This window comes from Pelecanus crispus, chromosome 5 (genome assembly GCF_030463565.1).
Source record: "Pelecanus crispus isolate bPelCri1 chromosome 5, bPelCri1.pri, whole genome shotgun sequence".
In the NCBI taxonomy this organism is placed as follows: domain Eukaryota; kingdom Metazoa; phylum Chordata; class Aves; order Pelecaniformes; family Pelecanidae; genus Pelecanus; species Pelecanus crispus.
In genome coordinates this window covers 29805642-29821483 of record NC_134647.1, presented here as the reverse complement: position 1 = coordinate 29821483, position 15842 = coordinate 29805642, and the positions used below count along the sequence as shown (strand labels likewise).

The 15842-nt window shown below is 37.8% G+C and overlaps 1 protein-coding gene across 1 annotated transcript in view; it reads right to left on the bottom strand.

The window, feature by feature from the left end:
• The window catches only part of PARD3B (par-3 family cell polarity regulator beta), a 426026-nt gene that overhangs the window by 194120 nt on the left and 216064 nt on the right, over window positions 1-15842 (bottom strand). The window contains exons 11-12 of the mRNA XM_075710482.1: window positions 7620-7805; window positions 1230-1400 (exon numbers count right to left, since the gene is read on the bottom strand). Coding sequence (XP_075566597.1) covers window positions 1230-1400; window positions 7620-7805 — 357 coding nt within the window. The remainder of the gene's footprint in view (window positions 1-1229; window positions 1401-7619; window positions 7806-15842) is intronic.

The window sequence follows — 15842 nt, the reverse complement described above, 5'->3', positions numbered from 1 at the left end:
CAGTGAGGCTTTTGCAAAGTGTCCCCCCAGCAAAGTTAGAGCATAATGTTCAGAAAGTAATATAATTCTAAATCGATTTCTCAATCAACGATGGTAGTAAATCAAATAGAAAATTATCAGGAAAATATTAAGAGTTAATTACACTAAAAGATACCTGTATTCTCTTCCCCCTCTGATATTTTATGCAAATACACCCACAAACATGATTGTTCCTAGCATTTTAAAATGTTCCAGCAATGCTTATTTAATAAGAAGCTTGAAATCATCTCTTGGAATTCTATAATGGGATTTATTACAACCTTTTATACCACAAATCCACTTGTATGTATTTTCATTTTAAGGAACTGTACAGATGTTGAAAAACTATTAAAAAATTTACTTAAGGGTCAAAATTAAAACTGGGGTGAGCAGTAAGGGCATCCAGTATACATACATACATATTATCTGTGCAAAGATGAAGAGTGTGCATATGTGCATGCATGCATGAAAGAGAGGGAGCAAAAAGATCATAAACCAAATCCTTTTCAAAATAAGAGCTGATTGGCAAACATCAATTTATATAAGGTCTAGAAAACATCACCGTTAAAGTTTTTTTCTTCTTTCATTACCTTACTTAAGCAAGTTTTATGTTAATCAACTCAGAAACCCACCCTGAAGGGGTGGCCTTCATCTAACCAGGGAAAGTAAAATATTAATTCCTTGAAGGTCAAAAAAAAAAAAAAAAAAAAAGTGTGGAGGGACAGGACAGGACCAGAAGAACACACACACAAAAAAAAGTGGAGTGAATTAGAAAACTAATGAAAAAGAAAAAGCAAGAGTGAAGTAAAAGCCAAGTCACACTAAGACATTAAGGTCTGATCATGACAACAAATGAAATCAGAAGAATTCAAATCATCTGTATCCCAGCTATTGCCTTGAGGAGGTAGCAGACAGTCAAAACTACATCAACACGTTAATCCTAAATTAACCCTTTTTGGGACCGCATCTGCTTTTGTTCTAATACTTGTCAAATTAAAAAGATGCAACTTTTAGCCTGGCCTCAACAGGAACAGCAAGACGAGGAGATATCAACGAGAAACACTGTGTGAATCCTGACTCCAGGAAGTCAAGAGTTCATTCTGCCAGGAGGAGCTCTCTGTGACCAAGACTTTAGCCATCATCTCTTGTATGCAAAAACACACATTGGGACTGGAAAGACATTTGTCTAATAGATGTATTTACTGCTTCACCTCTGTCTGCAGCTCTAGTCTCCGGAGAACTATCAGTTGGATCCTCCCACGAATGTTCCCCTCCATGGACATGGAGCGCCTCAGTGTTTCCATAGCCTCATGATTTGACTTGCCCAGAAGTGACTCCCCATTTACAGCAACAAGCTGATCATTTACTCGCAAACGACCATCCTACAAGCAAAAAATAACAACAAAATTTTTTTTTTAAAAAATAAAGAATTATTAGGCAGAGGTACTACATACAGGAAAGCAAGATGCAGACAATCAGACATTGCTTTCTGTAATTTAAGAAACAAGAGACTGCATAGTACCAAGTCTTTAAAAACAAAAACCTTTGACCATTTTTTTCCTCCATTTACTACATTTCCGGAAGAGTTCATAGGGCAATTACAAACATAGAAGTGCATGCACACGCTGCTGTTTTTCTTGAAAGTACAATTTAATTTGTATCAGTTCTAAAAAGAAAACAGGAAAAGAAGCTTTTGGTTAGTTACAAGGACCCACACCATAGCTGTTAGTATCCACAGAGCAACTGGAAAGGAGTAGTGCAACATATTTTCCACACATTATCATCTGCTATTAGAGTCTGGTAAGAAACAGCTCCAAAAATTTTGTCTTATCATCTCCACCAGTGACTATCTTGTCACAATTACCATGCCACCATATGGGGTAGTGTTCTCAGTTCAGAATGGTCATTAAAACTTAAGCATCCTTATTTTAATTAATGCCGTCCATGTATTTCAACATCCAAACCTGCTGCCAAAAACAAAATTAGGGTTGACCCATATCAAATAGACTATGCTTTGAAAAAAGTCATTCAGTTTCATTGCCAAGGTTAACTGACATTTGTGAGTGTAATAAAATGGTGGTCACTGCTACTTTGTGATTTAGGAGTCCTATTGCTGTTGTCATTATTATCTGTGATTTATTTCTTTCCATAAATGCATGTGCCATGGACTTTCCTCTCTTTAACAAGAAAATAAGGTCTATTTAATTAAGCGACAAGAGTTTCTTTTAAAGCTTGTCAAGCTCACAATTATCAGGTTGGCATCAGACCTCAAAGAAGGAAGAGAAAGAGTAAGAAACTGAAGACATGCAATACAAAAGGGCAGTGAAGAAAGAATAGCATGGAAAGAACTTGCATAGAAATACATTACTTGGTTAAAATGAATCTGATTCATTCATAGGCTCATTATATACTCTTCATAAGGCACTCATCTGAACTGTTTACATACTTCATACATCTGAGTAATCCAAAATACATATACTTTTCGATTTTTTTTTTCTTAATCATTAAGATGTTCAATTAACTATTCAGCTATTGCTGCCAAGTCTAGTCATTTGTGCTCAAGTGAGTTACAGTAGCGGTGACAAACCCAGCTTTCTTAAGTGTTATTTTTGTTGGAACTGGGTATCATCGTTATCACAGCAGAGTACGAATAGCCACAAAGCTGAAGAACAGCATATACCGGAATCCAAAATAAACTGGGAGGGACAAGAAAATGGAAAGACAGAATTGGGAGATGAGTCACTCAGTGAAGTAAAATGAAGAGAAATAAAACTTTTCTGGGGAGGGTATGGGAACGGAGGATAGGAAACAGCAATGCCATTTGGAAAAGATACTGAAACCTCTCCCACCTCTCTGCTGAATATTTTATGCCAACATAAATTTACATACAGCCAAAGTCAATAGGTTAACCTCACCCTTTATCTACATAGAAAATGATGCCATCACACATGCTAAAGTTTAGGGAGAGAAGAGTTAACATTGTTGAACAGGGAGTTTTATTATTTGCACATGTTGTAATTCCTTTGCATTCTATCAAAATTTGCTGAAATGAATGGAGCCATTCATGGCAACATGAGTTTGAGAAAAAAAGACTTTATTTTTTGTTAGTTCCTGTAAGACTTTGAAAATTTTATAGGTCCTTATGTCCTCTTGCTATGGTCCCAGAGGTTCTTGGATTAGTTTTTTTCCTTTCTGTGGATAAACACCCATGTATAAATATCCATTAAAGCTTCTTACTAAAGTATATACAAATACATTGTCAAATGCATCTCATCATGACTACATCTGTTGACTACGCAACTGTCCTGAACACAATGCATATTTTGAAATGAATCACTGCAGCCTCAGAAAGCTCTGAATTGGCCTGATTTTTCATTTGTCTTGTAATACTTTTGTATGAGACTTTGTGTTTATTTCTTTATATTTTAATAATGTCGGCTCTTAAAGAACTTCTTTTGATGCACCTCCCTTCTTCCCATTCTGTTACATGCTCAACTTAAACGCAAAATTCAACTTGAATGCAATACTTCAACTACGATTGGCGTTAAAAAAGGTATGTGTGCTTTATAAATGCTGATCAACTACACTTGCTAAGTCACCTGTACAAGGTAGGCTGGAAGACAGCTGAACACTGTTTTCACACATGCTCAGGTAGAAGTTATTACACAGAAAAACCTTTTGCTATTTAAAGACAAAAAAAAAAAAAAAAAAAAATCCCAGTATCTAAACAGTTCCCAAACACAGATTTTCACATCACTGGTGTTATGGCCTGGTTTAGAAGCCTGAACTGCAAGACAATCTGCTTGGCTCAAAACAAGCTAAACATTGTTTTCACACATTTTTTCTTTTATCTCTGAAAGGTAGGTTTCTTTGTGGCTTCCGAGTAGAAAGATGACATTTGGTGTTTCAGCAAACCAGTTTTCAAAAGCCACCTCTGAAACTGCAAGTAAGCTATCCTAATAAAGGGTGAAGTTACTGTTCCCCTGCTTATTCAAAAAATGTTGGGTTTTTTATGGAGACTCACAGCAAGGGGTAGAACCTACCACCACATAACTACCATATTCAGTCAGTCAGTCACAAGACTCTCATGCTTTTTACAATACAGCAGGGAGATATAATGCCATGTTCTTCGTGGACTTATGTTTTCAATCAAAGCACACCTAGTTATTTCCCTTATCACATCAATAACATTTCTTTCAGAAGGAATTCCTTGATGGCACTTATTGGAATCATCCAATTTCCCCATCCACTGCACACAACAAGCAATGTTTACTGCAACAGCACTCAGAAGCCCCAAGGAGGTTCAAGCTACACCATGTTTGATTTGAACAAATGCACACATAGAAAATATTCATTATTTCTAATAACGGCTCTGCTGCATTTCAGCTGCAGTAGACAGCAAGTACCTGATCATCAGGAATGCATCACAAGTGAAAAGCCAAGATGTCTCGAGATAAACAAGGCTGAAATCACTAAATTTATGGGGAAAGATGATGCATTTAAACTCAGTCAAATGTTAGTTTTTCTCACATGAAAGGCTCTGCATAATTACAAATATCATGTATTCTAGTAACCTCTTATCTCAGGGATGATAAAAAATAGACACTTCAAAAATTACAAAAGGAGGTTAAGAAGGGACATAATGGTTCAATCAGCAAAAGTAACTCTCTTTATTCCTGCAGGATACAGTGTTAGAATACCAACTAAGAACATTAAGACATTTTTAATTTATTTGGTTTTGTAGCAAAAGCAGTAAATAGGCACTGGGTCTTACTACAGCATGTATGATGTAAGATGCATTGGTATCTTCTAAATCTTTAGCTAGGACAAAAATGATAAAGTATAGAATTAAAGACTTACAATTTTCCCTTATGTTTCTTTACAACTCCCTTACTGTGCTTTGCAATGCCACTAACACATCAGAGCTAGATTAATGTGTTAACACTTTGAAAAACACTAAAAAATGTTGGCCTCTCTTCAGACCTTTGGTTCAGACCAATAACAGATAACAGTTACCAACCAAAATTGTCTGCATCTCATACGTAACTCTTCATTCTAAAAAACACACTGGTGAAAGAAATTTAATGTATCAAACCCTTTGTACAGCATTAGAAGGACTGAGCATTTACTTCAGCAGTGAAACAAACATGTTGAAGTTCAATGCATTACATGTCTTCTTTTGAAGACAAGTGGTGACTGTATAGACAAGGGGATAAAGCTCCCCATTACATTAGCATGATATCACAATATCAGAACAAATTTTAAACTCCAAATGCAGAAGTGAGAAATAGTGAGAGAATTCTCATGTCAGTCAGCATTATGATTTCCTCCTGTGATAGTTTCCCAAGAAAACTTCGTACACGGAAAAGCGAATGCACATGTCTAAATCCATAATACTCTGTTTCAGAGAGTTACAATGAATAGCATGGGAAAATGCTCTGGACAGCTACCAGCTGGAAAGAAAGGCTTTTTATTTAAAAACTTTCTACAACAAGACACTTAAAATAAGGACAACAGGGACATCTTTAAATATTTATGCCCAAATATGTGCACACTTTTTAACTTGACAGAAGAAATTTTATTAATTGTTAATACCCACTGATTATGTTTTGTTCTACATAAAGGTCATTAGACAGGAGACAGACAGCTGTTCGCCATGCATATGCAACAGTAAACTGTGGTTCTTAAGACATTGCCAAAATGACTGCATTCTGTGAGTATTTGTATAAAACACATAGGAAGGATTCTCTGAACAGTTCTGCTTGAAGCTAGAGCCTCAGCTAGTATCTCATTTGCTCTGGAGCCTACACTCAGCTCTGTTACTACACAGTTCTAACTGGTGAAAGGGTTATAATGAGGTAGAAGAGACGATAGGTCACAGGACCACAGGTTATCACAAGACAGAATAATCTTCCAGTCACGGTGACTATCTGTGCCAGTTGCCCACTTACTTAGGTGTGAGCACAGAAGTCCTCCTTTATTAGTCTGCAGCCCCCTCATGCCAAAATTAACTGCTCTGGAGTGAGGAGCTATGGGGGAACAGAGAGTGATAAACATACAGAGCTAGAAAGTGTTGTCTTATGTGTCTGTGATGTGACAAGTCAGGTAGCCAGCCCACTAACACTGCCAGAATAGAATACGGCTCCGCAAGCTTTGCTATTCAAAACAGTGAGTTTATTTGTGGCAATATACACTGTCACTGCAACTGGTGTGGACAATTACTCAGGGAACACAGAGCTGGGAAAGCAAGGAGGGCAGCCTCATTTTCACAGTAAAATGAGTTGTACTCTGTAGCAGACATGTACATAAATTGAGTTTATCCAGCCCTAATTTGGCCAATCGCGCCTTAACTAATTTCTGATATACACCAAGTAGATGAGCTTACTCACTTCTCATTTAGCCCTGAGTGAACTACAGACAGTGTTTGAACTGCATGTACCAGGCTCAGTTATACTTGAGAAGATCTGAGCTTTGAAATAACTGTGGGACTAGGAAAGGTAAATAATAGAAGCATGGAAATATTAAACATTCACATCAGAGCTAAATCCTTGATTATTCCTGTTTACCAGCTGCTGTGAATAGATGCTCATGGAAGTTTTATGCTTGTCTTAGTCAGCAGATTGATGCCAGTAGAGGAATTTACATACACTGAATTAAAAGGTATTTTTACAGAAAAAGAGAACTACAAGGAATTGTTGAGAGAACACAAGAGAAAAAAATTACATCATGGATCCACAACAGTTAACCATACTAGCCCCGACAGATTAAGACATTTGTTTCTAATTTCAAGAAAGTTACCTTTTTCAAGTTTTACTGAGGAAAAAAAAAATGCAGTCAACACATTTCCTAAAGATTAGAAAATAATTCAAATACTTTTTAATCATAAAAATTTACAACAGTTCTTGCACAGTCCTTAGAGGGAGCAGAATAATTCATAATACTGTCATTTACCAATTCAATCCACCTCAGGAACAATTGGTAACTTCCAGACAATTGATGCCAGGCTCAGCCAAGTTGCATTTTTATTACAACAGTAGAAGTATTTTGAATAGAAAAAGAAAACAATGAGCTAGCTTTTTATTTACAGCACAAATTAAACACATAATCCCTAACCTCACAGAATTCTCAATTTCTAATTTTTGTAAAGAAGTCTGACGTTTGACTGTTTTTTATGGGTCTTCCCTGTATCGCTTCGGAAGGACTAAAAGTAGTGCAGATAGACAATAAATGTAGATATCTAACTTCTCCGTCACTGAGCCTAGCAGCACACAAACTTTCCCATGCACGTCTGTGGGCTGTGGGGAAGCTGGAGGGCAGCCTCTCCTCCTACCCACACACCCCTAGCCTTCTCCCCCTTCCCCATCTCCTGCAGCATCCAAATACCCCCCAAGGTTTCCACCAATTCACCTCCCTTGTGGCAAACCCCACCACACATGACACCAGAATCCTGGGACAAAACATTAGCAGATCTGCAGTTCACCTAAAGGAATGGATGACAAAAAGGTACTTGTTCCTAGAATGTTTATCAAGTGAGATTCAGTACTCAACACAGAAATGTCAGAATTCTAATGCAGTTATCATCTGATGTGTTTCTTCCATACCTTAAAAGCAGCACCTCCGTGAATAACGGATTTGATGAAAATCCCAAGATCAGCTCCAGTCTCCCGAGATTTGTTGCCTTTTAAGCTCACACCAAGTCCAGCAGAGCCAGAATCATTCAGAGGAATCTCAAAGGTCAGCTGCTCTGTGGTTTCTGGAGAAAGAATACTGCAGTTTGGCTCTCCTTTCTGTTGGAGAAAACAAGGATGAAAATATGGGTGAAGAGGGGGAAGAGACAGTGTATAAACTAGTTGTATCCATAGGTTCATATGACAAGAAATAGTCCTCTTTTCCAGAAAGCAGCTTGAAGAAGCAGCCTTATAACCAACAATGCATTTAGCTGACATTTTGTCACATGATCTGCCTTAAAAATGTTATTTTTAATGATACCTAGGAATATGCCTAAATAGAAGGTAAAATAGCTTAGTTCCATGCAATATAAAACTGATGTTGCAGCAGAATATAAAAGAGACATTTATTTTAAACACAGCTGCATTAAAAATGTAAGCCATAAAACCCTCAACAACTTTACATGCAGCTCACAAACTGTAATGATAGCTGTACTGTTAAATCCCATTCCCCTCTGAAAATTGAGTTTCATCCTTAAAAAATTACCCTTCCCTTAAACCTGTCTACAGAGGGAAGTTGGTGTAACAAAAGTGAGGGTGAGAATTGAAAACGCAGTAAGCTATTCTGCACTAACTCCCTTTGTACATACTTTTATTCCACAGAGGTTTGGGGTGTGGGTTTTTTTTCTTCTGCTATAGGTTAATCCCAAAATTTTCCCTAGATTAGACTGCTGTTTACAAGACTGCCAAGTCAAGTATCCATAGCTAGGGAAGATCAGAAAGAACTTTCTTTTACTGTATACTGCATCTGCAGTTTTGTAGGGTTGTATGTTGTTGTTGGGGGGCCGTTGTTTGTTTTTTTAAAAACAAGTGAGAATCATGAAATTAAACAAAATCAAATTCTACTGAAATATTCTTCTGAATTGTCTTACTCAGCAGATTGATGTCAGTAGAGGAATTTACATACACTGAATTAAAAGGTATTTTTACAGAAAAAAAGAGAGCTACGAGGAATTGCTGAGATAGCACAAGAGAAAAAAAAATTACATCATGGATCCGCAACAGTTAAACATACTAGCCCCGAAAGATTAAGACTTTTGTTTCTAATTTCAAGAAAGTTACCTTTTTCCAAGTTTTACTGGGGAAAAAAAATGCAGTCAACAGATTTCCTAAAGATTATTCTTCTGAAATATTCATACTGGCACACTACAGAAATAAAACTAGGACAAGGAGACTTACTATGGAGTAAAGCGTTCATGTTAGCTGTTAGTGGAAAAGACCTTATGCATCACATCTGATTTTATTCCACTCTTCCTTCTCCATATAACTCTAAGACAATTAATTAATTTATGTTTCTTGTCATTTGGACATTTTCTATTCTTTGTAACAGTACTCTTAAAAAATTAATAGGAAAAAGACCTATGAAAAGGAAATACACAGACAAGTCCAAGTTGAAAGAGACAACTGGGGGCTGCTTTCAAGGGTGTAAAGTCTTATGTTAAACTATCAAGTGGAGGCCACACGCAAGGAGGAGTGTAGTAGCTAGCCCAATCCGCCTTTTCCCTAATGAAGGATTGTTTCCAGGGCCTAAGCTGCAGTACATACAGTATCAATGCCATTGTCAGCACAGGTGCCAGCAGTACAGATGTTTTCTCAGCAGCCAGAGTAGTCCCATATATTCATCTATTATGCTGTCTGATCAACAAGAAGTATGATCACAGAATTAAGAGCAGAAATTAATATCCTGAAGCAACAAAAAATTAGAAACAGTAACCACTAAATATACTTTCATCTATTTCAGATGCCCTTTCACTGATGAGAAGCAGCTACTGGCTAGAGAGGAATCGCGTGAGCCAGAGAGCTAGGACTATAAACCTCAATCCCAATATGCACCATGCTCAAATTCTTCCTGGAATGTAACTACATGATATTAAATCAACCCAATTTGCCTAACTGCCAAATATAAAAATGACACAGCACCAACGCTGACAATTGTCTTGATGCCAGCACTTATCTCCAGTACCTGTGATACTCATTTGTGCGTTTGTTCACCAGAAGGCGGCAATTCTTGGTTACAAATCTGTCACTTTTATTTCTTAGCTGTGGATATAGAGACTTCCTGAATGTAATTCCCCCAAAACTAGCAAACTCATACTTCCTGCTGTGAACAATACAGAATGATAATTTGTAAACACTCCTCCTCTGACTTCCTTCAAAAGAGTCACTGTAAGGAAAAAAACCACTATTCCTGGCCTTCTAATATATGCATTTTGCATTTAACTTTCTTGAGGTTTTGAAGGAAAGATTTTCTGCCCAATCTTTTGTTTTTCAAAATGCACATATTCTCATCAGCTGATTCAGAACTCTTAGATCAGAATTCTACTCAGATGGCACATCCTGTCCAGATTTGAACAGAGGAAATTTTTCTCAAGGTCCCAGACACGTGATGTTGTCTGCAGCCCTATTTTGTATTACTTTCATGGTCCCCTAGGCAAGCAGTTCCTCTGTGCTGCTGCTATTCTTCCACTTTAATCCATGACACCTGCACCAGACTCTTGCCCCTTCTGTATGTCAATACTGTGGTTTTGTTTTTCCCAATACCATGAGGAAAGCATTGAGGGGGGCTGTTACCACAGGACATACTTACCTTCACCAAAGCAGTCACACATTGCTTTATAATGTTACCTCAGTATGAACTTGGACTTCTTATAAAACTGAACTTGGTCACTTTCAGATCAATTTTTAATAAGGATGGCTGACGGTAAGCCCTGGCACAAAGGTTATTATTCCGCAGAAAAACTTTCAAGGAAAAGGTGACATGGTACTTTTGTGAGGAAAAAATGATGGGGTTTTTTGTTAGCTTCTTTCTCAGGAGCATCTTAGCTGTTTCACTTTAAGCTCCAAGATGTACATTAATTTCAGGCTAAGGACTTCATGCATTTGTTAACATAGACTTGGAAAAAACCAAAACCAACAGGATCTATACATGTCCCTCAAGCCAATATATGGAAATAAACTAGGCAGATGAATCTGCTTGAATTCGAGTCAAGCGCTCTAACCAGTGCCATTCTCATTTGTACTATTGCTCGTTGCTGACCCACCCGTGACACTGATGACAAGGCCGCAGCCCCCCCGCCGTGCCCAAGGCCTTGGCAGTGTTGGGAGCAGCAGTGGCTGCAGGAGGCAGGATGCCGGCCCCCTCCCCACCACGTGGGCACGGGCTCCGTAGCAGCACTGCGCTCAGCTCTAGGCTTCAAGAAACAAGCTGGATGGATTCCAGAGGACAGCAATCTAACGACCTTGTTTAACCTTGCAAAAAAAAAAAAAAAAAAAAAAAAAAAAAAGCCTAGAACCTAGAAGGGGACATAATAATAGTCTTCAAAACACTTTACAATAACATTTTCCCCCATTTTCTTTGCAGGCGATTTTGACATCAGAAATCTCTCACTTAAATAGCAGGCAAGGAAATGTCAGTAAGCCTCAAAGAAAACCTTTGCCCTCGATATCTAGGGAAAAAAGACTGACTAGGTAGTCACTAGAACTCTCCCACTATAAACTTACGGAGATAATGATATTACACATAGTTTTTCAGTATAACTTAGTCCAGTTTTAGATTCTGATACAAATAAATTGCTAAAAGCAGAGTAATAAAAAAAGTAACAGAGTTGTTCAATGTTCTGTAGTATTTCCCAACTTCCTTTAACATAACTATGCCGCATATTAGCTCTTGTTAAGTAACCTACCAGATCACTGTCTGCAAGCCTGAATGTGTTACCTATCAAACATTAAGATGTATTCAGCAGGACACCAGACAAGTACAGTAAATTTCTGTCAGTATTTCATTTCCTCTGCTTTCCTTAGTACCTAATTTGGAATCCGTAACATTTGACTACCATTTTCCTTGTCACAATTCTCTGGGAAACAGATAATTTCATCACAAAAAAACCTTAGTAAATTTAATTTAAATTTGAAAACCAGCTGCTTTTACCTATTCCTGAAGAACTCCCTAATATTCCTTAAAGTCCTTCACAAGTATTTCTTGTTCAACATACTCCAATTATCCTAAAAAAATCTCATTTTAATTATTTATATTCAGCCTTACCCTAAGATCCAGCAAAAGTTGATTTAAAAATAATGCTGAGCTTTAATAGTACTATCAAAAATTTGTCACATTGCAATGAGTTCACAGGGGTGGGTAACAGCAAAGGAGATCCACATCTACAAATCAATGATGAATTCATTACAAGACCAAGTAAACTCTGTCTTTATTCCCTTAAAATTTTCATTCACTACTTGTTGTATGGCATCTGATAGCAAATACCTGGTAGTCAGTCTGTAACATCAAGACTCTCTGGTGCAAAGACAAGATTGAAAACTTCTTTGTGGGAGAACATGAGAAGCAGCGGAAAGGAGGAAAAACAGAGGAGAAATTAAAAGGGATGAACAGAACCTAGAAGCATGATCTCATACTATACTCGCTAAATGGTTTCAAGTTATTATCCTGATGATAGTGCTCTTCCCAAGGAATGCCTTTGCACTGATGACTTAAAACAGCTCCAACCATCCTTAAGTTAACAGCTCATCAATTAACTGCTTCATTTGGGTAACTAATTTCATGAGTGATGGTTCCTGTTCCTAGAATATGCAGGTATGAATATTAAATGCTGCTAGTGACTCACAGAGCTGGATTCCCATTGCCTCTATTTCCCTGACTTTGCTAAAACATTATCCCAAGACATCAATACTTTACAACACAGCAACCACCATCAGCTGCATTATGGTCTGGTAGAGGAAGCCCTGTCCAATGCACTAAACCTGGAATTCTATTAGAAATACTTCTTACCTCAAGATCATCCTAGAATCTGAATTCACTCAAACACAGTATGAATGGAACGAAATGCAACACAAATACGTTTCCAGACCAGAAAAAACTTACAGTTTAATGTTATAAATTACCCAGTCAACAATCACGTCGTGTGCTTTCCACAACAAATGTATTACACCTCAGGACTTCAGGAATGAAATGATAGTACATCATTGAAGTTACTCCCTGCTGCAGACATAGGTAACTCAATGGTACTATGATAACTGAGAAATCTTCACGCAAATCAAAGTCCAGATAGCCAAGTGATGAGACCTCAAGATGACTAGAGCTTTGAGATGGCCTGGCCTGTACTTTTCGTTTAAGATGGGGACAATGAAGACAGCAAAAAGGATTTGAAACTCTTAAGTATTAATACTTAATATTATTAAGTATTAAATAACAGTGAAACAGGTTAAAGTTTAAAAAAAAAAAAAAAAAAAAAAAGACTTGAAAATCAATCTCCACTGCTCACTTTTCTTTGTTGGGCAGGTCCTTCCTTCAGCTTTGCTACATCTTAGCCTGTCAGTTTGCAATGGCTTCCTCAGCTGCAACACGCTCTGAACAGTCCCCTCTAGATATGTACATCTCTCTTCCCAGTCCCCTCTGCAACCTAGTGATGTTTGTTCCCTACTATTTATAGGAGTCTGCCAACCTCAGCTCCTGCTGCAAAGTTCCCTCCTGGTTGGACCATTCAGCACTCCAGATAGTTCCTGAGCGCTCTCAACTGCTTGGGGAAGACAATGGTCTCGGTGGTTTCTCCTGGACCAGAATGCAGCAGTCAGAAGAAGTCTAAAATGTGATCTTTCCACTTGCTGCCCAGACTCAGCCGTTAAACGGAATGGAGCAAGCAACCAAACAGGTACTATCCCTCAACAAGGGAAATCAGGACAGGAATTTTTTAATCTACCAAGGTACCTGCATGGAAGTTCAGAAACATCAATTCTAACATTTACTGTATCACCACAAACCAGACAGAAAAGTTCAGAAGAGTTTATATGAAGGTGAGAGAATGCTGAGTTTGCTAGATTTGAGAGCAGAAAGCCCTAATAATATGTACTAAATAATATTCAGCAATGCAAATAGAAAACCTTTATCTAGGAGTCTCAGGATACATTTCATTAATTGATGTTCTGCCAATGATTTGATCTAATTTTTAGAAGCACATCTATACCTCAGGTCTCCAATTTCTTAATTAAAATGATATAATAAAGGATTCTTAAAACAACGTAAAATTTTACTGGCGTACAATGAGGTCTCAACCAACAAAGTCTCAGTATTTTAAGAACAGATAGGATATACTTTTAGCCTTCTCTTATTCCCACAACACACAAAAACTGCTCAGTCACCAGTACAAACAGAATTGTAACCTTCGAAAAAAGTACTGTGCATTGTATTTTTCCCCCTTCTACTTAGTCCATGGTTATATCTACTCAATATTGTGTCAATCCTCTGTCTACCATGGGACACCACTTTCAATTAATCCTTTTATTTAATCTTACAAGGCCTGTTCTCATTGACCACGGCACTTTTGATGTGTGGATTTATGATAATCTAATGCATATCTCTCACTGGAAAGGTTGCCTTATTTATCCCTATTGTTCTTTTGCCAAAAGAGAAGCTTACAAAGAAAATTAGCTCCCACTTAAGCCAGGAAGGAAACAGCATTTGTTTAACACAACAAGAGACCTTTCAGTACCTGTCTGATGCCCTTGACCAACACACTATTATGGTCTCTCAATATGCTGGCTGCCCCTTGCCTGGCTGCTCATTTCTGATAAGAGATGCCAACTCCCTGGAGTGCCATTCAGAGCTGAGAGCAAAAGGCAAGAGACCCAGGAGGGTTATTTTCAAAGGCTTATGAAGGAAATAAGACATTTACATGCTTTTGCAATTATTTTCTGCAAAAACCTGTAAAAGTTAAAGGCAGCATTTAAATTGTGGCACCACAACTATTATTGGCAGAAAAGCTTGAAAAGAAGATACCTCCTTATTCGCACTATTGTCTATGTTCTTTCCAAGAGCTTAGCCACAATTAAGAAATACTTTGCTGACAGCTCAGTCATTCACTCACTATAAAATCTACACTGTATTTTGCAACAGATATACGGTAATGCTCTTGAAAATAATACTCAAAGGTAATGCACTGCTGTGATCTTTTCACAACCTAGTAAATAACTGAAGTCATTGCTGCGTGTATTCATCTTTAGCACTTCTGACCTATGTTTTCATATTAGCTTCTTTAAAATCATCCGTATTCCGTACTGCAATAAAAACTAAACGGTCACTAATGGCACATCCTGCTAAGACAAAAAAGCCAATAGCAAATCCATGGAGATATATTATACAGTACTCAGATACTTTTTACATTAACACAGTACACCACAAATTTGTGTCATAGAAGATAGAATGGTTCTGGTTTGAATTATGTAGACTCTCCGGAATCACAGCTTTGAAAACTGGCAAAACTAGATTCAGCTCTTCATCCAAGGCAGATACATTGCATTTCACAGTTTACCATTTGATGTCAGAGGACACTCCAAAAATGAAGATTCTCCAGCTTGCTTGACATGCCTATTTGAGATCCCATAGCAAGTTTTACCCAAGGAAATGGGTTTCTCCTTGCAAAAGAGTTTTGTAATTTGGTGTGGCACTGCTCTTCAACTTCTAAAAATACACTCTCACTTAACCTTTTAAGTTACATAACTGTAGGAAACAGAGGGAGAAAAATTAAGCAGTTTGTTCCTCAATCAAGGTACGCCCCATTGTGATAACACCCATTTTCATCCCACATATTGGGTCAGCCATATGTTTAAGTGCCCCCCTGAGCTGGAGCCTTATGCAGTTAATATACCTTGCCACTTAAGATCCTGAAATCTTATCAGTCATGAAGATGGAAGACTGCATGGTATTTTCAGGGTGAATTTGGGATTGCTGTTACTGTACACTTTCAGAATATATTCCAGGCAAACAGGTCACAACACTGTGATGTACAAACCCAACTCTTTACTCAATTTATTGGTTACTGTTTTAAAGGGATGGTAAACAAAGCAATAAGCAGTGTATAATTCTTTTATGTCTACTTCAAACACCACGTGCACACGTGTTACAGTAAGTCAGCCTTTTTTCATGGATTCTAAGGCAGAGAGACTTTTAAAAAATATCATATTGTCGTGGTTTAGCCCCAGTCAGCAACTAAGCACCACGCAGCCGCTCGCTCACTCCCCCTACCCCAATGGGATGGGGGAGAGAATTGGAGGAGTAAGAGTGAGAAACACTCCTGGGTTGAGATAAGA